The sequence below is a fragment of the Cinclus cinclus genome, chromosome 1, assembly GCF_963662255.1.
Source record: "Cinclus cinclus chromosome 1, bCinCin1.1, whole genome shotgun sequence".
Classification (NCBI taxonomy): domain Eukaryota; kingdom Metazoa; phylum Chordata; class Aves; order Passeriformes; family Cinclidae; genus Cinclus; species Cinclus cinclus.
The window spans coordinates 12,656,594-12,678,721 of NC_085046.1; the positions used below are offsets into that span (position 1 = coordinate 12,656,594).

Genomic DNA, 22,128 nt, shown 5'->3' on the forward strand with positions numbered 1-22,128 from the left:
TGTGCGGGGAAGATGCGGAGCCGTGCTGGGGAGATGCCAGTCCCCGCTCCCTGCGCTGACCCTGCGCACGCCACTGCTTATACCCTCTGGGCAGGGCTCACCACCGCTGCAACAAGCACAGTAGAATACAGAACTAAGATGCTGTTTCTTAAAATCCAGCTTTCCAAGAAAATAGAAATTTACTCAGAAAGATGTGGCCACATTCCTGTAGATGCCTAATACATTAAAAAGGAGAAAGCTGGGCCATTTCTCTTGAACACTGACTTTTTTAATATGTTGCATTAAAAGAAGGGTTCTTACCCCATCAGTTTTGCCTTATGTGTGACTTGTTAGATGTTTTCAGGTATCCTTTAAATGCATTAGTTAGAAGTTCTTTCCTCCAAACTTCTGTCATTGATAATTATATGTGATATTCTTCACAAAGAACTGTTAGTCTCAAATTATTTTTTTTCTACTTCACTTTTTTTTCCCAAAAATAAACTTAAGACCAGAATGTCCCATTTTCACATCTTCTGAAATTAGAAAGAATAGCTTTCATGCTATGAACAGACTTGATTCAAAATGTGTTTGAGACATGATACCTTCATAATTTCTCAGTGGTTGAAATCTAAATGCTCTCTTTCAATGTAAATCAGAAAATGTAGCCATCTGGCTTATGAAACAAATGACTTGCTTTGGCTTTCTGTCCAGATGTAGGGACTGAACAGAATTAAATCTGACTTTCAGGAAAGGAAGGAGAAATGTTTCCCGTGCAGACTGTGCAGCTCTGGGCGCTGTGTGCTCTGTACATCACTGCCATCCGGAGCTGCAGCCTCTCCACAGGGAGCTGCACGACTTTCTCTCTCCAAACCTGCAGGGTGGAAAGCACATTTATCATCGTGGGTTCCAAATTGAAGTTACTTTTTCACAAAACTCTGGGGAAGAAATATTTTGCTATAACAAGTTATAAAATCTTAGTTTTCCAGGACCCAGAGCAGGGCATTAGGAATAGCCAGATCAGGAAACCACAGAGACCCACACGGAGTTTCATTGCTGCCATCTTCGAGCTCATTAGTGTACAAGAATTGTGTGTGTTGTTTTTAGCGGCTAAAGAGTTATTTATGGCTTCTATGTTCTCAAGCCAAAGTGAGTGAGGGGTGCAACCAGGGCAAACGCATCAGAGCAATGCAAATCACTGACAAGGCATCATGAATACAAGCTGAGCAGAATTTAAATACAATCCATGAATGAGAGGAAAGATTTGCATGAGGGAAAGAATCATTAGAATCTGATTTAACAAGCAGTACATAAAATGGGCCTTTGCAGCTTGAAATGAAGCAAAGCACATTCACATTATACATTCTTAATGAAAAAAAAAGCAAAATCACAAAAAAACCTAATTTATTAGTAGAGCTTGGAATAGAAATGGTTTTCACAGAATACCTTTAGATCCTGATTCAGAAACTTGTGCTTGATTGCTTTCTTGAATAGAAGTGGATCATAAGCATGTAGGGTGGTAAGCACTATTTAAGTGCATGCCAAAGTCCCATTGATTTCAGTGAGATTCTACAAGATACTTAGAGTAAGCATGTGCATAAATGTTTTCCTGAACAAGAGTGCTTTTCTGAATTAGGGTTTAACCCATGAATTTACACAGTACTTTCAAACATAATTCCTTCTGGGAAAATAGAGTAGACAAAAATATTTTTAAAAATTGTATATTCCTACATGTCTTAAAAGAAGTTAATGGAAAATTATTCTGGGTAGAATTTTCTGTAAGGTCCAAAAGCCAACAGTAAACAATCTGTGGAATCTGGAAGTAAATAACGTGCATACAGCAACTTTTATAGACTGTTTGTTGATTTCATCTCAAGTAAATTATGAAAGGTTTTGAATATAAGGTGTTACATAGATAATTTGTCTTTTGGAAGGAAAGTGATAAGGTGTTTTACATTAAGTGACAATATATTTGGTCTTTGAGAAAATAAGAGCATTGCTTTTAAGAAACACCTGCCATTTTTTCTTTCCAGTCAGTGGTCACTAACACTGGCAGAGCAAAATTTTATGTAATATCTCCTAAAATAAAATGTGTCTACGTCTGAATGTCTTGTCTTTTGAAGTAATGGTTGAAGTGGCAGATTCTGATGCAACTGTGTTTTCTTCATACTAAGAAATCATCTGTCTCTGTCAACACTGGACAATTTTTTGATTCCGTAGAAACATTGCTCCAACTGTGTATTTACATTTCCTACCATATTCCTCTGGAAATACAACACTTCTTTTCTGCACTTCTCTCAAGTAAGTCTTTAGCAACAACACACATGAGAATTCAAAGAACTCAGTGTATGACCACGTGGCCATATTGACTGCACTTGTGAAAGTCAGACTCTAGTGTCAATTTTTCTTTTGGCATTTTAGAAGACTTTGGACTGTTTTGGTGATGGCTTGCAAGACGTCTTTTTGAAATCTATGAACGGTATGACCAGTGTGATTTTTGTCTTTTGTGCTCTCTTTCTAAATAATTCTACTGTGAAAATATTTGGCACCATATGCTACTCCAGGTCAGCAGCAATGCTATTCTCCCAACTTAGCTTTCTGTGCCTCCTTTGTTGAATAAAAACCAGTATCACATTTGTTGAAGGGCAACATCTGTAGTATTACGTCTCTAGCTGTTATCCCTGCTTAAATATTTCTCAACATATTCATACTTTCTTTTTCTTTCCTCCTCCCTCCACCCTCTTCCCTCCAAGTGCCATGCTTAGGTGAAGGCTGAGGTTCACCTGAAGACTAGGACATGTAAATACAGGTAGGTATCTCAGTATAGGTTTTTTTTAAGGTAAGGCATTGCATGAACTCTTATTGAAGTCAACAGAGTGTTAGAAATGTAGTCAGGAGGTTGTGGAAACAGAATCTGGACTCTAAGTAACTTGTGGGCCTGAATTCAGCTGCTCAGACATGGGTTCCAGGTGATCCTGGAGATTCCTATCCAGTCTCTACCTGCCTCTCCAAATGAGCATGGGTCTCCTGTAACTTTCTGTCATGTCTGCAAGACACAGGTGAATATCTCAGTTACCCTCTGGCAACTCTAATAACACGGGATACTTTTGTGGGCAACTTATTGCAGCCCAGATCTCCTCAAACAGTAGTGGGACTATGGACACAGACCTGACAGCTATGTGACAAAGCACAGGTGTCTTAACCTTGAACTGAACCCTCCCAAGAGAAGCTGGTGAATATTTTCATCAACTTTGTTGCAAGCTCTCAGTATTTTCTTGCTGATGGGTTCTTAACTGCTGTTTTCTTGATCTTTACATTTTTTGCTGGGCTCTCTCCTGTCTTTGTACAAGCTGGGACAATGTACAATTTTGATTGTTCTGTAGAGAGGTTTTTTTCTTAGCCGCTGCTCTGAGCTCTTTGACCCCTTCAAAGTACTGTACATGTTGTGTCCTAAGGATTTGGAGGGGGGTGTTATTCTTAACAAGAATACCTTTAATTGGTATAATAATAATTTATTCAATATAATAATAATTTATTGAAAAGGTCTAATTTTAGTATCACCTCTTTTGGCAGTCCCCTCACATGCTTTCTTCTACCTCTTTGTGGTATATTAACTTCTCTGTTCTTTACTTTAAGTTTTATTTTGCTGTTGCTTCATTTCCTGACAAAATTTTAGAGAGGCTATTGTTTACTTTGGATTTCCTCCTTTTTGAAGTTTTCTTCATTTATCCAAATGTTAGGACCACTTAAAGTATCTAACCACATATCCTTAAATCGTGCAAGTTCCATCAGCTCCTCTAGAGAGCAGCAAATATGTTCAAATAAAATAATAGCATGCTTCAACCTAATGCTTCCTGAAACATAATCTTTGGTAACTCAGCTTGCTAACTACTAGCTAAAGAGGAAAAAACTATGAAGGATGAAGGTCTTATACCTGAGCCCGGCATTTTCAGACATTATCTGAGAACTATCCTAGGTTTGGTATTTAGTGTGGAAGCTTCCTACCCTTTTGAAAAGCCCAACCAACACCAGCTCACCAATATCTTACAGGAGAGGGGAGAAGGGAGGCAACAGGCGTTCAGCCTGGGCCAGGGACCAGACTTGGATGCCCACCAGATCTGTGGGCTGTAAATCTTCCATCTTTACATAGCACTGGCAGCCAAAAGGAAGCACTCACTCTCAGAAAAACACCCACAAGTTCTCCATCCTCATGTCCACCAGTGGGCGTTTGACAGATGGGCCTCTGGTTCCTGGTGTACACTAAATAGGGCTTAAGGGAACTTGGCTCCTGACAGTGAGCCACAATTATTTTATTTTCTAAGAAAAATAGCCAAGGTAATGCAAAGTCTTCCTAGCTACAGATTTCCTCCGACTAATGCCACCATGAGTTTGGACCTAAATGCTACATAAATCTTCAAGAGAAGGACAAAGGTCCCTCTGTTCTTTGAGACCAGTCTCCAAGCACAACTGACAGCTGCCTGCCTGAGAGCTCACACAGCTGGCACAGTCCTAACAAGGCAAAATCATTCTAATGGGAAAATCCACATAACAGAGCTTCCAAAAACATGCTCATGTTCCCAGACCCATCTCTGGTAAGGTTTTCTGCCAATGAAGCTTCTTGGTCTGTATTGACTGTCTAAAGCAGCTTTTGAAAAGGTTTTTCTCTAAGTTAAAAGCCTGGTCAATTAAGCCAACCCCAGAGCTGCAAAAGGCCCATGGCTGCAAGCAGAGCAGCTTCTCCTCAGTTTTCTGTGACCTACATTACATGTCATCACCACTACCACGTGTGTTGGTGGCATTCTCTTCAAGAGGTACAGCTGGGAACCACCTTCCCCAAAGTCACCACCTGACCTCTGTTAGACACTAAGAATGCTGGGAGGCAATTCTGGATGGATGAAAAACATCAGCAGTGTAAGAGCCAAGGCCATGACAAAGCAAGGGAAACCTTTCTGGAAAATGGATTTACCATGATTTGGCATCTTCCATTGCCTCAAGGATGCTCAGCTCATCCCAGCACGTTAGCATAATGTGGAGGATGAGATGGGTCAAGTCAGGCAAAGAGGGGAAAACAAGCAAGAGGAATGTGTTGTATGCAGCTGAAGATGATGTTTATCACATTTTCCCCTTTCCTGTGTCACCCTTCATACCAGGATCTTGCTTCTTCAGTAGCTGCATGGCTTCTGCTAGTGGACTGGTTCAGTCAGATACAGCAACGCAGACAATCTGCTAACCAAGTTCCACCTCATTTTTTGGAAACACACTGCCAAAGATCCTGGAAACTATGGAAGTGTTGGTCCCACGTGGATGGTGGAGGCTGTACCTTGTTGCTTTTTGAGGTGTGTGCTGGCAGCTGGTGCACTGTAAGAACACAGCTTTCTGCCTCATGAGTGCCCACCTGGGCACCCATCAAGGCAGAAAGAATATAAAGGCACTGGCAAAATGGGAAGTAGCTGGCACTTACCAGCACTTCCTCTTTGCAAAGTAATTCCTGCCAGCACTAACATGGACCCTAACATGGAAATTCCAGGGACTCTCCACCAGGAGAGCTCAGTGCTCACTGAGATGGTTGGGTGAGCTCTTGTCAGGTGCTGGCTGAGGCACCCACATGCTCATGATATGCTTTGTATAGTCCATTTTTAGGAAGATCCTGATGATTCTCCAGTCCAAACAAATTTATCTGTAGTTAACTTTGCAGCCACAGGCTTGTGCTCACAAGTGCCCTGTCTGGCCTTAGCTTTGCAACAGTTTCTCAATGTAATCCTATAGAGTGGGATTAGTTTCCAGTGCACTACTAAATCTCATTTATCAATACAAGTCCTTGGTGTCCGAAGTGTTCAGTCTGTACTGGCAGGGCCTGCAGACTGCCTGAGGGATGCAGAGGGCAGCTCTGTAGGGACTGGAGAGACATGAAAGTTGTATTTTGGTGCCCCAGCTGAACTATTCTTATAATGTCTGCACATACTCCAAAATCAGGGCAGAATTTCTATAGAATTTGGTGTCAGAAGCAGTGTGGGACTATATGTATCTCTGCTGACCTGGTGCCGAGGCTCCGGTGGGCTGAATCCCAGGTTCTACACAACAAGAATATTACTAATGGATACCCCTGAGCATGTCAACAGAAATAAACAGCCTAAATGTTTTGCTTAAGCCTTTGTTTCTAATTTGTAGCAAAACTCCTCAAAAGATAAAGTGTGCTGAGCCAAGTTGTTTCTGGAAATGAGCCTTGTAGGAATATTTCAGGAACCATGTACAAATAAAGAAACTGCTTGGATGTTTTAATCTCCTGACTCCTCTTTTTTTTTATTCCTTCCTTCTTTTTTTTTTTCTTTTTTTTCCCCCTATACTATTTTAAGGATTTTTGCCCAAGTACAGAGGGCTAAGTAAATAAGAAACATAAGACTGTTGTTCTAAGGGGTTGTCAATATTTCTATGTAAGTAATGGATTATATTTCTCAGACATGGGTAATTTGAAGAAAATATTTCCTATTTATCTGCACATTTCAAAGTCTATTGCTATAAACTCTGAAATTAGGATTGATTTATTCTAAATTGAAGTAGGTCTGTGTTTCATGTAACTCCAGGCCACAAGGTGGATTGTTACCACGCCTGTCTGTCTGTCTCTCTATCTATCTATATCACAGAAAATACCTGTGTTTGGACCATTCCTTTATATTGGGCCACCTTGAGAATTTCATAAAGGTTGGAAGTCCATGGGATCAATTGAGTGACTGATGGGAGACCAAAGTGGGGCTGCAGTGCAGATCCTGTGGTTTTCTCCAGTCATTTAAAGATAAGGTCCCATCAAGTCATCAAGTTGTATGTGAAAGTCTCTGGTGAATCTGAACAAACAGGTATCTGCAAATGCATCACAACTGGCAAACAGATATTCCTTATTTAGTTTTCAGGGAAATGCATTAGAAAGAGGCTTGCTGAAGAAGAAAAAAGCTTGGATTTATTAGCCAATGCATATGAGATGTTCATCTGCCTACCTTTGAATACCTCCACTAGACCTCCAAAGATAGCACAGAGCTTTAAAGTCTGTGCCAGAAAGAAGGAGCTCATTGCAGTGTATATTGTCTGTCAGAAGTAAGAATCACTCACACTGACTCATAGAGAAATGAGCAGAAGGAGTAGGTGTCTAAGTGGGTGTTTAATTTCTCAGGACAAGTGGGGATCTGAAAGCATCCTATCCTGGTTTCTCTTTAAAAAAAATTGCCTGTCTTCAGTGCAAGGAAAAGGCAAGTCAACACAGGGGAAAATGCAGAATGTTATTCTGCTAGGTTAAAATCTTCTGTTTATTTCCATTATTGTTATTTCTTTGCTAAAAGTAACATTTTCAGTGACAGGAAATGCTGTGCTGCCTAAAGTCTCACTGGCAAAATAGATGGTACTCACATAGGGAAACCAGAAATGAAGAAATTACTCCTGACTGCTGAGCCCAAATCCCCCATCGTTCTTGAGAGCACCACATATAAACCTCAGTTTCTAACAACAAGCTCAAAATCTGCCATCATCCTCACTCAGGAAGTTGTTCATCAGTAAAAGCTTTTCAAAGCTAATCCAGTACTCAACATAAAGTGTTACCTGCAGACACTGAATTAGAGACAGCCCTCTACCTCCTGGCATTTCCACAGTGTGAACAGCACAGGATTATAAAATTGTTCTGGGACTCAGCACTGTGTGTGCACTCCCATGAATAAATTGCAGTTGTGGATGGCCTGGGACCTCCTGTCTGTCCAGCCAAATGGAAGGAAAGAGACAGCGAAGTGGGAGAAATCAGAAGCTCGTGAAGCAGATTGTGACCGTAATCTATCTACACAGACGCTGGATAATTTTAACTTGGAGATGCAGTTGATACATTCTGATCAGATTTCTGCCTTAGTGAACTCATTTTTCTGAATTGGCATTGCTGGGTATCACAGGCCAAGAGTTCATGGTATGAGTGAGCAGAGACCATCTAATCTGCAGAACATTTTAGCAACTCAATTACAATGTAAGACATTATGTTGTAAAATTACTTCTCTGTCAGTTGAGAACATTGGGCTGTTAAAAGTAGATCAAAAGACAGAAGTTAAAGAACAGGCTTTTGAACTACTCTACTGTCCTATTTTTTTGAGAGGTATTTCTTTGTTGTCCTAAAATACTACAAGCGGTAACAATTTATTGTTCTCCATTGTAATAATGACATTACAATAATAAAATGCCCAATTAATGTACTCTTTAAGGATTTATTTTAGAAATCTAATAATTTAAATAATGATGTAATATGTAAGATAATAACTTAGAAGGATACATTAAAGATGTATCTACATTGTTAACTTCAGATTTAATACTTGTTCTGGGCTGAAGTGAGATATTCGTGGAGAACAACTGCTGCTGACAGGAAATTTTACATTCCCTGGGCACCTGTCTACAGTGTCTTTCACAAGAGAAAAGAGGGAGTCATGGCTTTCTGTTAAGCTGCTGAGAGTAAATCAAAGTGACCCAACTGAAAAAGTGAAAGAAGAGGATAAAGTGATTATAATTGACTGAAACTTGGCTTCTAAACTACTTTGGCTCTTAATTTGGTGATCAAAAATGTATTACAAAACAAAACAAAACAAATTGAAAAATATCTGTTTAGAGAAAAATTTAGATCTATTTTAGTTTGAGGTAAAAAAATTGATTTTTTTCTTTCAATCATGCTCATACTGCAGAAACTCCCAGCAATACTTGATTTTGTTGCATAGAAAACATGAAAATTCTGTCTCTCCAGCAGCCTACTAGATACATATTTAGCAAGAGAGCTGCTATTGAAGTGCAATTGAAGATACTAAGAAAACAACATTTTTACAACATTTTATAATTCTCCAATAAAAATTTTACTTCTTACATGAAATTTATTTTATAATAGATTTTCTGATCAGTTCCAACTCATTTCCAGGGAGCTCAATTCCTTTCTACATAGCCTCATGGTCAGTACCCCATGAGGCTGGATGACATATATATATATATATATATATATATATATATTTATACACACATATATCTATATATCTATATATCTTCTGTATTGTTCAATAAAGCCACCTCAGGGTGCAAGTGACAAAGTGACACCTGTACTTTGAGCTCCAGACAAAGCTCCCTGAGGGCTGTTTTAGGAGTATTGTGCTTTTAACCCAGCTTTTCTGAAGTAGATGGGTTAAGAAGTTATTTAAAGACACATTTGTAAACCTAAGAACCTTTTGTAACTTTTCTCTGAGTATGTAATTATTTCTGTAAGGACTTACAAAACCAATATACGAGTTAAAAGACTACATTTTTGTTTTAACAGCAGAAAGCCTTGCTGCTTCTTTGCTTCACATCTCTCAGTTCTTTTCTCACTCTAAGACATCTAGACATGTCTACAGTAGCTCCACATTCAGTGTTATTGAATACAAGGAGAAATTAGAGGTGATCATCTTTGTTTTTTCAAACAGATTTTTTTGGCTGTTTTCTCCTCCCCACTGTGGATGTCCCTCCCCAACCATCACTTTAATTTCTTTGAGCTCTGGAAGCTCACAGTAGTTCAGACTTCCTTTACACTTCTTCCCTTGGTCTTCCTTTGCTGGCAAATCCACACAGTCTGTAATTAATAAATGTGACTTGGAGAAATAGTAGTAAAAGACTCCTAGTCATTGCCCTAGGAGCAGGTTGTTGATGCCAGAGGTTTCTATTCACTCTCCAAGGAAAATTCAATACCAATTTTTCCTCTTTTAATATGGAGTTTTCACAAATACATTAAGTGCTTATTACACTGACTCTGAATTACGTGTCGATGGATCCATAAGTCCCAAAATCAGCCAGGTTTGCAGAGGAGCAACACAACTCAAAGGCCACAGTCTCTGCAGACTAAGGAAGACTTCCACTAATTTCACTTTCCATTTCCAACATAAACAGGATCTTTCCAATTTGAAAAGAGACTCTTCAGTCATTAAAAAAAGTCTAACCAGAGACAAAAAACTCAGACTGTGTCCAGCCACAATGCATTTATTATTTTTCCTACCCTATTTATATCTCACACTGTGGGATATATGCAATAGACAGAATCCACATTTGTTCCTTGCATTCCTTCTCACATCTGAGAAGATGCAATGAATCATAAAAGGTTTCATTGTTGCAATGTTTTGTCATGGCATGTGTAATCAGCACAGACCCCATTAAAGAGGCTTTGGAGGATGAGAAGTCTAAATATTTAATGTTTTTCTGCCTATGAAAAGTTTAATAATTAATGCTGCTTCTACCCTGGAAATGACAAATCACATAACAAGCATGCACGATGAAAGAAACAAACAGAGCTAATAGAGAGGAAAATTTTACTAAGAAGGTAATAATTAAAAATGCCCATAGCCTATCTCAGGATCCCAAAGTACATTGCTCCTGACCCCAAGAGCAGTTCTGTCCACCTATTAAGCCACCTAATTTTGGGGGAACACAGAAGAGAAGGGATAATTACTAGGAAATTGTAATTACCCTACACATGTGAGAAAGAATGCACAGGTATGATGAGCCTGTCTTGAAGATTTCTGGGCCCACAGGAGAGAAAATGAAGAATGTGAAAGCTGTTGTTCCTTCATGTCCTGTACACAGGAGTAGCCCTTGAATTATTGCAGAAACTTGTTACATGGCAGCCCAAGAGCAGGACCAGATCTGTACCTGGTCTAAACAGCATCATAGCTACTCCAGCGCCAAGCAGTATCTACAAATACCAGTTCTTGACACCCTCTGAATAATTTGTTTTATAAGACACCACCACCAGCACATTTCTCTGGGTACATGCTCCTCCACATCCACTCCCACTGATGATCTGCAGGTATGTGCAACCTTCAACCCCCGCTGAAATGTAGCTAAAAGAAAATTCATCTCACGCACTGCTGCGCTGTAGTGCTGGACCACGCTTATGCAAATGCAACAGAATTAACACTGAAGGAAAGCACGAAGCATAACTGTAATGAAATCTTCTATGATTCACTCAATTTAGACATGTTTTCAAATTATTAGCCTTATAAGTCTGTCAGACAAAGAGGGCGAGCACTTTGATATAGACTATATCCTTCTTTCAGGGTAGAAACCATTTTCCCTAAACCCAGGTCTGAGATAATCATATTGTGAGAGAAATAGGTATATCTAGAAAGTGACTCACCTTTAGCGACCCCTAAACCAGGTCAGGTGGCTCATTCCCACCTCCTGAAATTGAGAATCCAGTGTGACTATTTAAGGCTGAGAAGGAACACCCTGTAGATGTGTCAGTGGAACCAGAGCATGGGCATTGCTGCTGGACCACTCCCTGACATCCTTCTGGCTCACACCTCCTTGTTGTGTCCTGAGAAATTCTCAAGCACAGGATCATGCCCAACAGCTAATGTGGATAGAGCCATTCTGTTCTGGAGGTCATTGTAGTTCATAGATTAGTTTGGGTTGGAAGTTGAAAAGTCATTTAGTTCCAACACCCCTGCTATAGGCAGAGACACTTTCCGCAAAACCAGGTTGCTCAAAGTTCCATCCAACCTGACCTTGAACAACTCCAGGGGTGGGACATCCAAGACATCTACAACTTCTCTGGGCAAACTCTTCCACTGCCTCACCACCAAGTAAAACATTTTTTTCCTTGCATCTTTACTTCATCAAACTTTACTTCAGTTTTGAGACAATTCCTCCTTTTCCTATCACTACATGCCCTTGTAAGAAGTCACTCTCTGGCTTTCCTTTAGGCCCCTCTAGGTACTGGAAGGTGTTCTAATTGAATATCTCAGGCATGGTGAGACTGCAGCTGGCATCAGTGTCAGAGAAAGGTACTGCCCTGGCACTGCTAGCTGGGAGAGCTATCCCCTTCAAGCAATAAGGTCCAGGGGTTTTAACACATTAACACTTTGCTACAAAACAAGTGTTTTTATTTTATTCACTCTCTAGTCTTCTTAAATATTCTGTCTTGGAGTGTGCTTTGAGACTTTAGCATGAGGGGATAAATTAGGCTTCTGACAATAGACAATATATTTTTGCTAAGCTCAATCTTCCACAATAAAAGTAGGTTAGAGTAAACAAGTGTTCACACATACTCCTGGAAAACCAGGTCAGTCACATCAGTAACAGTCCATAGCCTTTTTAAACATCTACATGCAGAGAAACATAAAGATGTCACATTTCTAAAGAACTTGTCCCTTAATGTAATACCCTTCAAATCTTATCCAAAGTTATTGTTTCTTTTCTTATGGAGGTGCATAGCATAGTAGAGCATCTCTGCAGCATAACCACAGCCAAGGGACTCAGCTCAAACTCCCTGAAGCCTTTTCAGTGATGCAATGATTTTCCCTGTCAAGGTCACAGCGCAGAGCTCACTCTGGCTTCTATACCCATTCTGACTTTTTTGACCTCAGGCAGCTAGTGCTGCTATAATTTGACTGTGCATCAGGGCTTTTTAGCTCAGTTGAAGGATAGAACTCTAAAAGCTTGTTCTGAACAACAGAGGAAGAAACTCCAAGGGGAGACTCGAGCTGAGGTCTCAAAGCCAGGGCAGTATTTTTAATGAAGTCTTGCTGAAGTCTGGGTCTCACTTGGCTGCAAGGAGTTCCTTGGTGCTCACTGGCACACGAGGGTTCTTCAGTGCTCTGCTGCTTAACAGCAAGGTCTCCTGATACGCAGCACTTACTGCTGCTGCTGAGGTTAGTGCTGGCACTTTGCTGAAGGACATCTTCAGGATGAAGAACAGCCTCTTCTTCTTCTTCAGAGAGAAGGGAGCAGGAGCCATCACTGGTCTGACAGCTATTTGCTACTGGGCCATCCCCACTTTGAGGTGGAGAAGAGCTACTCTGCTGGACTGGGGGAAGATGCAACATGCACTCCTTCTCTGTGCAGAGGTCTGTCAGCAATTTGTTCTTTTGGTTTCTTGCTGTCATTCTCTGGAGAGCACAGATGAGATCAGCAAGGCTGAGCAGGAAGGACAGACTGCTGACCCCCCAGATGAAAATCATCATAATGGATTTCTCAGTGGGCCGAGAGATGTAACAGTCAACAGTGCTTGTGCAAGGTGAGTGGTAGCATGAAAAGCGGTCAGGAACAAAAAACCCAAAAAGAAAGTATTGCACAGCTGCAAAGGCAACCTCAAGTAGGGTCCTAATAAAAAGATGAACAGTATATGCCACTGAAAAATTAAGGACACATAGGTCGTCTGCACCACAATCTACTCTATTGACAACTGCACTTCTACAGAGCTCCTTCACATTTTTGGGGCTTGATAAACCCTTGTTGCTCTTGCAGCCATGCTCCAGACAGTGCATTTTTACCATGTACATAGCTACCTTGTGCAAAACATAAATGCTGAATGCAGCATAAGGCAGCAGGATAGACACAGTCTGAATGAGCCAGAACCTAAAGTGAGATACGGGGGAGAACAAGTCATAGCAAACATTGGAGCATCCTGGCTGCAGCGTGTTGCAGACAAAGCGCTCCTGCTCATCTTGGTAGAGGGGGTAGCCCGCTAACACCACCACTGCCATTCGCAGCAGAAGTATCAGCATCAGCCAGATCTTCCCTGCAAGGGAAAGAAAGGTAAGAAAAAGAGTCAGATTCCAAGAAGGAAGGCGGGTCATGCTGTGATGCTCTTTCTATACATGAAATAGTCTCTCCTCTTATTAGCTCCTTTTTTTTTTTTTTTTTTGGTTTGTTCGACTGGGACCAAAAATCCAGTGAAAAGTGTAGCTGACATATTCCATAATCTTCTAGACTCAACAATGTAGGAATTAAACATATAATAAGCCATGCCAACTGAAACCTAATGAAAATACCCTGATAAAAAGACATCAAAATTTTAATAATCCCACAATCCCATTTCACTCACAGTTTTTCCTTGTTGTTGGGTTCCTGCACCTGAATTTAGTCATATTTCAATAATACAGATCAGGGAACACAGTATGAGACTCACCTAGACAGAAAAGATTGCTCCATGACATAGTATTTCTTGGTCTTGGCCATGACATTGTATGTCAAGTTTACTTTGGCCAACTAAATATCTCTGTTGTCTAGAATGGTATTTACTGGCAAGTTACTAATTATTTACTATTTTTATTATTAGCAAACTTATGCAAAGTGTACAAATGTACATTTGTGTGTGCAAATGTCCACCCCAGACATTTCTCTCTGTTTCTTCTTTGGTTGCTCCATCTTGGCCATGATTTCCAGCCTTTGTTCACCTTCACTGAGCAGCTTTTCTCCACTCAGACCTTAAGTTCCCTCTATCAAACCATTCTATGATTCTATGAAAGCCTAATTTCTTTTTCCTGGGCAGGATGGGAAGGCTGAAAGAGATAGCATTCTGTTGTCAAAAGTTAAAAATGCATTCTGTACAAACATATTCTGAAGTTAAGTTTAGCATTTGAATTTCTCATATTTCCTTTTGAATCTTGTCACCAATTCCCTATATAGTGTTGAAAAAGTAATTTAATTTAATAATCCCTTAAAAGAAAAGAGGAAAAAACTGCTTAAAAACAAAAAGTGGGGGGGGGGGGGGGGGGGAACCAACATAAAATAATTATAAGATTAATTCTGTTTTAAAGAACTGTTAAGACATGAATTGTAAACACAGGCAGAGAAACAGCAAGACTCAGTGACTAAAGGGAAACACATTATACAGAGTTAATGGCTGAGAAATGTACTGAAAAGATCAAGTCATTAATAGTGAATGCACATCTCACATGCACACAAGGTTTTGTGTGCAATCTGTGAAATAGCACCAATACACATTATAAAGACTTATAAAAATCAAGATCACAAAGCGTTTTTCTATAAACTATACAATCATTAATGAGTGTTGCCTTAGAGAATTTTTTTTTCTATATTTCCTATAAAGGTTTTTCCCAGTAGCTGGTGTGAATTTAAAATATTCAGATATTCCCACAACATTGTGTGATACCTATTATTGTACTGAACATACAATTCAAGTGCCCTCTAAAAACCATTTGTGGCAATTAGACTGATTATGGGCTAGAACAGTAAAACTGCACTCTGTAGAGGAAAGACATGAAGACTATGGAAGGTGTATGAGAGATCATCAGACAAACTGCTGCTCCTGGCAAAATAATATATTATCCAACCATAAATAAATTGAGGCCTTTCCAGGTTGTCTTTGATCTCCTGGGCTGTAGTGGTGGTTTTGCTGTGTTTCCAGCTTCCTGTGTTTGCTGGCAGGCTGTCTTGTTACTCACTTTTTGACACAGGGTGGGTCAATAGGAAACACCAGCTCTATAGAATCTGTCATCTTTAGCAAACCATGTTTCATCCTTAGGTAGCAATTTTTTCCCTGCGAGGATCTCAAAGTGTTTGAAGCTCATTAGTTAATTAGGCTCAAATACTAAATGCTATTTCACTATCAATTTTTAATTAGAACATGTACAACAGAGAGCACTGCTTAAGAAAAATCAATGGCTCCTTAGGAAGTAGTTTAGTGTGACATACATTTGAGAGATAACCCCTCCATGCATCCCTGTCCCTAAAGACCCAATCCTGATTAAACATACAAGAACAAGCCTCTCCAGCAGCCCTGCTGGGGCTCAGCTGGGTGCTCCCTGCAGTGCACAGCATAAACTACAGCAACTGCTGCAGGCAAAGAGTCTTTAAAGGGCCCTTGAAAATTCTTCTCTGGCTCACACTTTGTTCAAAGTAGCCCATGAAAGAGGAACAGAATCATATTTAAATAATAGGGGTAAAAAATAAACAGCAAACTGTTAGCTAAGGAAAAGACAGTGGCATTTTGGTTTGCTTTGCTTTGACTTTTTTCTTTCTAAATGCACGTGATCCTTATTTGTTTATGAAAATAAAGAATGAAAAGCAATCATTAACGGCAGTGGCAGTAACCACAAACTTCTTCCTGTGAAAGAGAATGGATCTTCTGTCCTCTTCTTTAATTTTTTAAATTTGTTACTAAAGCTATTGCATACATTGTACAATTCACTTTGTGTGGTATAAGCTCAGCATTACTTCTGTGTGTTTTTAGCATGATCCCTTCTTCCAGCTGACAGGAAGCCCTGTCATCAAGAAGACCCAAATTTGTTTGCCAAATTTTATGCAATGTTCAGGAAAAATCTATCAAAGAGAGAGAAGTAATCTGTTCAACAAGAAAAGAAATACATTAACCTCTTCTATCAGGTATCAAGAAAACAACTTACTGTACAGATCACAGAATCTTAGCCTGAAATTAAAGTTGATTACCAGTAGGGCACTTGGGTGCCTTCAGATATGAAGCAGCAAAAGAAAGAAGAGAGCTCTTTAAAGTACTTACCTACAATAGTCACATTATAATTGAGTGTGACTATCAAAAATCCCAATGAGTCCCAGTGCTCCATGTTTGAACAGGCTCAAAACACTTCCAGCTCCTGATGTCCTAACAGTTTTGTCATTTCCAATGGAGATTAGACCTAGATAGGGAGGAAAGGGATAAAAAAGAGGAAAGAAAAAAACAAAAAATGAAGGACTTTTTGCTAAGGGTCAAGGACAGAAATCAGGAACTCAGCCAAAACAATGTGTTGATTATTTTGATGATTTGAACAGGATTGTTAGTTTTGAATGTTGATCTTCTTCAGGCTTTAACACATTGTCTTCTAAAAGCTCTAGCTTGTCAGATCCAATTGCTCCTACCTCTGTGTGGATCCTCTGTCCAGGCAACTGCAAGTGGACAAACAACAACAGGAGTGATCTCTGCCATTGTAGACTATTCTTACCCTCCCAGGGCATACCAGCCTCCTGGCATTGCTGAGATACTTCAGTGGTGAAAGACAGGGAGAGAGGAAAAAATAGCATGGACCAGGAAATAAGAGAGACCCATCTGCCTCCCCACAAGAGTTGCAGATGAATAAGAGAGGGAAAGGGGATAGAAAGGGATGAGCATCCCTGTGTTTGAAAGGCAGCTTCAGTTCAGGTCACTGGAAGCTATCCCATTGAGATTTCCCAAAACCACTTGGTTTCTAAATCAAAACCTCCTTGACAGAACACCATGGCCCTGTCAATCACAGCCCCACCAAACTCTCCTCTGTGTGCTGAGCCAGTCAGCAGGCTGAGCCTCCCTGCAGGCAGGATGAAAAACAGGGAAGCTTTAAAAAATAAAAATCCTATGGGTGGATCTGGTTTTCAAGATGCCACAAGTCACTTACTTTTAATTTATATCAGTCCTTTTGGCTGACACTGCTTGGTACTTGACTCAAATTGTTTGGAGATCACTCAAAAGATCTTAAGGGTGACCAACGAGCATTCTGACACCCAGCAGCCCCTCAGCAGTGGTGGGGGAGCTCCCACTTGGAGCAGAATGCCTGTGGGCTCAGTACTGCATGACCAGAAGGTGTGACTGCACAGCACGTCCTGGACATTGTGTCACTGTGCTGTACCCCAGGGAAAAGCACAGCTGAAAATAAAACTCTCAGCTCTTCGTCCCTCACCTCACCTTCCACCCAGGTTTCACCCAGGGCAAAATAACCTACCACCATCTTCCACCCACTCTCCAACCAGTTTTGGGGATGTTGCTCTGTCCTTTTTAATCTGTGCTGTGGCAAGGACATACATACTGTGAAAACTTAGGAAATAGTAACAATCCCTAGAAAAGCAGCTGAAGAAGGAGTCTGTGTGATATAACAAGGGAGAAAAGTGATTTCCTGACACCTGTGGGGTGCCAAATGCCCAGGCACAGTCTGGGCACTGCAGCCCTGCTTGTGTGCTTCAACCCACAGCTGCTCTGGGGGAGCAAGGGCAGCTCAGAGGGAGCTGCATGGAGATATTCCATCACTTAGGGGAACTGTAGCTGGGCTGAGCTTTATGACTGAGCACATCTTACCTGGGTAAAAGGTAAAACTAAGAGTTTCATAAAGTAAAATATACCTGCACAAAGATTTCTCCCCAGCTCTCTGCTTACAGGCTTTGCAATGCCTTGGCAGAGCACACTGAGCATCCTCTCTGTAGTAAGCAACACCCTAAAGAAACCCTAAAAGTGGATTTTGAAAAGATGGCCCTTCAAAACCCTTTGTCTGTTTTCTGTGTAAAAAGCTTTTTAATTGCAGTAGTAAATATAGAAATTTTATTGGTTTCAGAATTGATTCATGTAAAATATTTCCAAACTGCCATTTCTTTTGTTACCTTTTATTTATGGTTTGTGATGATGGTTTTAGCTTCATTTACTTACACACACACACACATTTTCTTTTTTTTACGACCAGACATATGTGTGTGTGTGTGTGAGAAGTAAGAGAAGGAAGGAAAGATGGAGCAAGTCAATGGAGAAAATATATAAATGGTCAAGATATGAATTATGCTGACATATGAAGGTATTCCTGGTTAAACACCCTTTGTCAAAAATAAAGTCAGGAATGCCAAGATGGTGGCAGGATATGAATGCTCAGCAGCTGCATCCACACAATAGGCTATAAATTGTCTCTGTCAATATTGCCAGTTAAAATATCCTTGCTTGTTGTTGCTGTGAGACCTCTACCATTTGTGTAAGAGGGATAACAGCTAGGAATTTAAGCTCCCCAGACTGTTGCCTGAGGAACTATACCAGGCAACATCTGATCCCATGGCATGGCTGCACTGAGATAGGATGGGCCATTTTTTTCTTAAAGAAAGCAGGCAGCCTCCAGAATCACAATGCAGCTTAGCTTGGGTCAGAATGCTTGAATTATACTGTAGCTTTTTCAGATGACTTCAGCTTTTTTTAATTTTAGCTTTTCTAGACAGCTAATATCTCACTTGAATCCTGTGCTTCTCCTTTCTGTGGTGTGTCCTCTTCCCCAGCCTCTGTCATCAGTCCACGCTGGGCTCCAGTCTGTGGTTGTTGTTATAAAGTGTTTGGTCTCCACAGAACCATGGGCTTTAGTTCCCTCACCCCTTGGTTCAGCACTATCTTTCAGGCCATGGTTCCCACCTGAAGATTTTCCACATCATAGCTGAAGATATTCACCATCCAATCCCCCTCATTTGCTGTTTATCTTTAGCTGTTCCCTGTACTCCCTCTTGGCCTGTAAGGACTGTAAATAAATAGGGAGAGCAATATTACAGACACGGGTGTAGCAGCAGCAGGACCCCAGCTCTGCAGTGCCATCAGTTGGTTTGGCACCATTTCCCACACCAGTGGATGGGCATGTGGTGCACAGTCCTAGCTCTAGAATCTCACAACAACTCTTCCCAACCTAAAAAGCTGTCAAATCTGTGAACTTGCAGTGCATTCTAGTTAAAAAGAGAGGCAGGTAGAAAAAACTGACATGGTATCGGGTGAAGTTAAACTTTGAAACCCAGCAATACCTCATCACATCTGATTTTAGGAAGGGCCCTAAAAGCCACTGGAAAGCTTTCAGAGACAAACAATGAAACATAAGAAGACACAATTAAATCTATTTTAAAATTCCCATCTGCTGTCCACATTCATAACCCCTTACCATAGATCTAGGGCTTGATCCTGCAAAAATTCACAGATGTGACTTCATCATTGTAAGAGACCCACTGAAACATTTTGAACTACTGGAATTGCATCTCACTGCAGTGTGGACCTGTGCCACGTCCCCAGGCTTAGACCTGGGTTACTTCACACACAGCAAAGACACTTCAGGTAGTCCTTGGCTCAGAATGACATCCAGAGGTAAGGCAGAGTTAGCTTGAAGCCACTTCAGGATCAATCTGTCACCTGAATGGTGCCACAATCTACATCACACATCAAAAAAGCTCCCAGAAAATAAAGGCATTCCTCTGGCACAGCAAATCCCATACCCTTCTGTCTTACCCATTGAGGACCTACACTAATGACACCAAAGTAAAGTGAGAGCTACTAAGGGAGACTGCACCTACACAGCACCTGCCAGTGAAGGAACATCCCTCTACCAATTTAATTAATGTTAAGGAAAAATAGGTCAGCATAGCAGCTTCCCTAAAAGACAAAGGGATCTGGCATTTCAGTCCAGGTCCTTTGGCATATCATAATTTAAGAAATAAATAATACAGATGCATATCTAATATTTTAAAGCCTATTAAGAATCTACTCAGAATTTTTCCAGTTAGCAAAAATTATGTATTAGTGATGAATCTTGCAGTAAATCTAGCTCTTCTGAAGGTGCTTTGAAAATGGTGGTAGGGGGAATCTATTTGGAAGGGATGGTAAACATTAAAAGGCAATCTATCTTGATGGCTTTATTTTAAAATTTGTGAAATACAGCAGAAGGGGGAGAGTAAGAAACAAGCTAAATATGCAGGACAATAGCAAAGTAGTAGGAAAAGCTGCCCTAGAAAAAATGCTCTTTTTAAGACATATGTGCTACACACACACATGTATGTAAATCTTCATAGCACACACACAGCCAAGGGGCCAGCACAGCATGGAAAGCTCTTTGCTTTACACAGACTCATGCAGCACTGCACACTTTGCATTCCCTGGGACCTGTCCAGCTGCCACTCAGGTGCTGCTGCAGGGAAATTTGTTTGAAAGTAGCCTGTGCCCAGAAGAGCCACCATAGCAATTCAGACATGGAGAAGGCAAGGCACTCACAGCTCCAGCTTTTGGGCTACAGAGCCTACACACACCTTGTGGGGAGCAGTGAACATTTTTCATCATGATCTAGTCCGTGGGGAGCTTAAATAATGTGTTCCTATTCCCCACTGCTCAGCCTCTAACCAATCTGTCCCCAGAAGCAGCAGAGTTGAGTGCAAGGAAAGGAAACCTTGAACAAACGCGCCTCCCTCTTCCCCATCTCTTCCTGCCTTCCATTCCCAGGGAGGAGCTGCACGCACACATGTGTACATAAATGCCAATGCAAGTGTGTCTGAAACAGCCCAGAAGAACACCCAGAACAGTGAAGTTCAGCCCATTTTTTAACTGTTTATATTGATTGGATTCAACCTTGCTGACTTCCACACCAGCTCAGTCCCCTTGGATGCCTAAGCCTGGTGCCTCAGTGCCTCACACGTGTTGTCTCACTGTTCCTCTGCTAATTTAGTAAACTAAAAAAGACTGTGTTTTACTGCATGCTCTTAAGGATTTAGATCATTCTCCTATATTGTCTCAAACAGAGCCCCTTATTCTAAATGCTTGAATATTCAGAAAAGTCACATTTCTAAAGGGAACCTGCTTCTAAGAGGATGACAAATGGAAAAAGCAGGTCCTCAGACTTTGGCTCAGCAACTTCACAGCTACTCAACCAAGAATTTTGAACACTTCAAGACAGATATGAAGGAAAATTAAGTAATGGAAAATATATCCTCATTGAGGAACTCAGGGCCAATTTCTGCAAAAGTATTTAATTTACTAAGTAGTAAAAGTATGAAGTGAGTCCACTGGATTTTCCAATGCACATTATTACTATCTGCTTAACTGCCACTGAAATAGGTAGCTACATGAGGACATGACATTACTGAACTTTGCTCTGTTGTAACACAAACAAACAAACAAAAAACAAATCTGTATGAGAAATTTATTTTTTAAATTTTGCACTAAACTTTTGACAGTGAGTTTTACACTTACCTTTCTTCACAGTGCCAAATACTAAACTGAAGGTTTGGAATGTTTAAGGATCCCTTATTTTATGATGAAGCAGGTGATTTTATGTTTCATTAGTGCCCAACATTTGGCACCAAGGAGTTCTTCCCCCAGCAGGTCCACACCTGGCAATGGCCAGGCAGGCAAAAAGCAGGGTGAGCTGATACCATGGAAATCACTTAAATAAGAAAAAGTCCTTAGGTAATTGGGAAACAGATTTCATAATAAACAGAAGATGGCAAGAAAATCTTTGGATCACCATATTTTAAATTTAATACTTTGTTTCTGAGTATTGCTAGAGCTTCGGAGGGCAAATATCCCTGTTTGCAACATGAACAACAAAAGAGGTTACTGTGTTGGTACTGGATTTCAGTAAATAAATCTGTCATCTTAGATTTAACATACAGGCAGCCACTGTGGATTTAAAATAAGGGTTCTTTACACCTTCTTGTATTTCATGGCTGATCATTTTAAGAAACAAATCCTATACTGTTGTCTCTGCTAGTGAACACTGACACTGCTTTTTCTTTCGCCATGGACAGATGCACTGTAACTATTTGGTCAATTAAACCAAGCACAGGGGGAAAGGCTAAATGAAAGAAGGAAGCTGAAAAGAGAAATGGTATTTCCACCCCCCGCCC

General features: G+C 40.5%; 1 protein-coding gene across 1 annotated transcript; it reads right to left on the bottom strand.

Annotated features, from left to right (window-relative positions):
- Positions 1-12,338: 12,338 nt before the first annotated feature.
- Positions 12,339-16,328, bottom strand: GJD4 (gap junction protein delta 4). The gene is made up of 2 exons (XM_062494013.1): positions 16,265-16,328; positions 12,339-13,522 (listed from the first exon to the last, which is right to left on the bottom strand). The coding sequence occupies exons 1-2, from the start codon at positions 16,326-16,328 to the stop codon at positions 12,339-12,341; spliced, it is 1,248 nt and encodes a 415-aa protein (XP_062349997.1).
- Positions 16,329-22,128: the final 5,800 nt, after the last annotated feature.

Bases quoted from the DNA above. Each gene is read 5' to 3' on its own strand.
- GJD4 (XM_062494013.1), bottom strand. From the start codon at position 16,328: ATGGAGCACTGGGACTCATTGGGATTTTTGATAGTCACACTCAATTAT. The intron at 13,523-16,264 runs GTAAGTACTTTA...TTTCCCTTGCAG, and splicing joins TTATAATGTGACTATTGTAG to GGAAGATCTGGCTGATGCTG.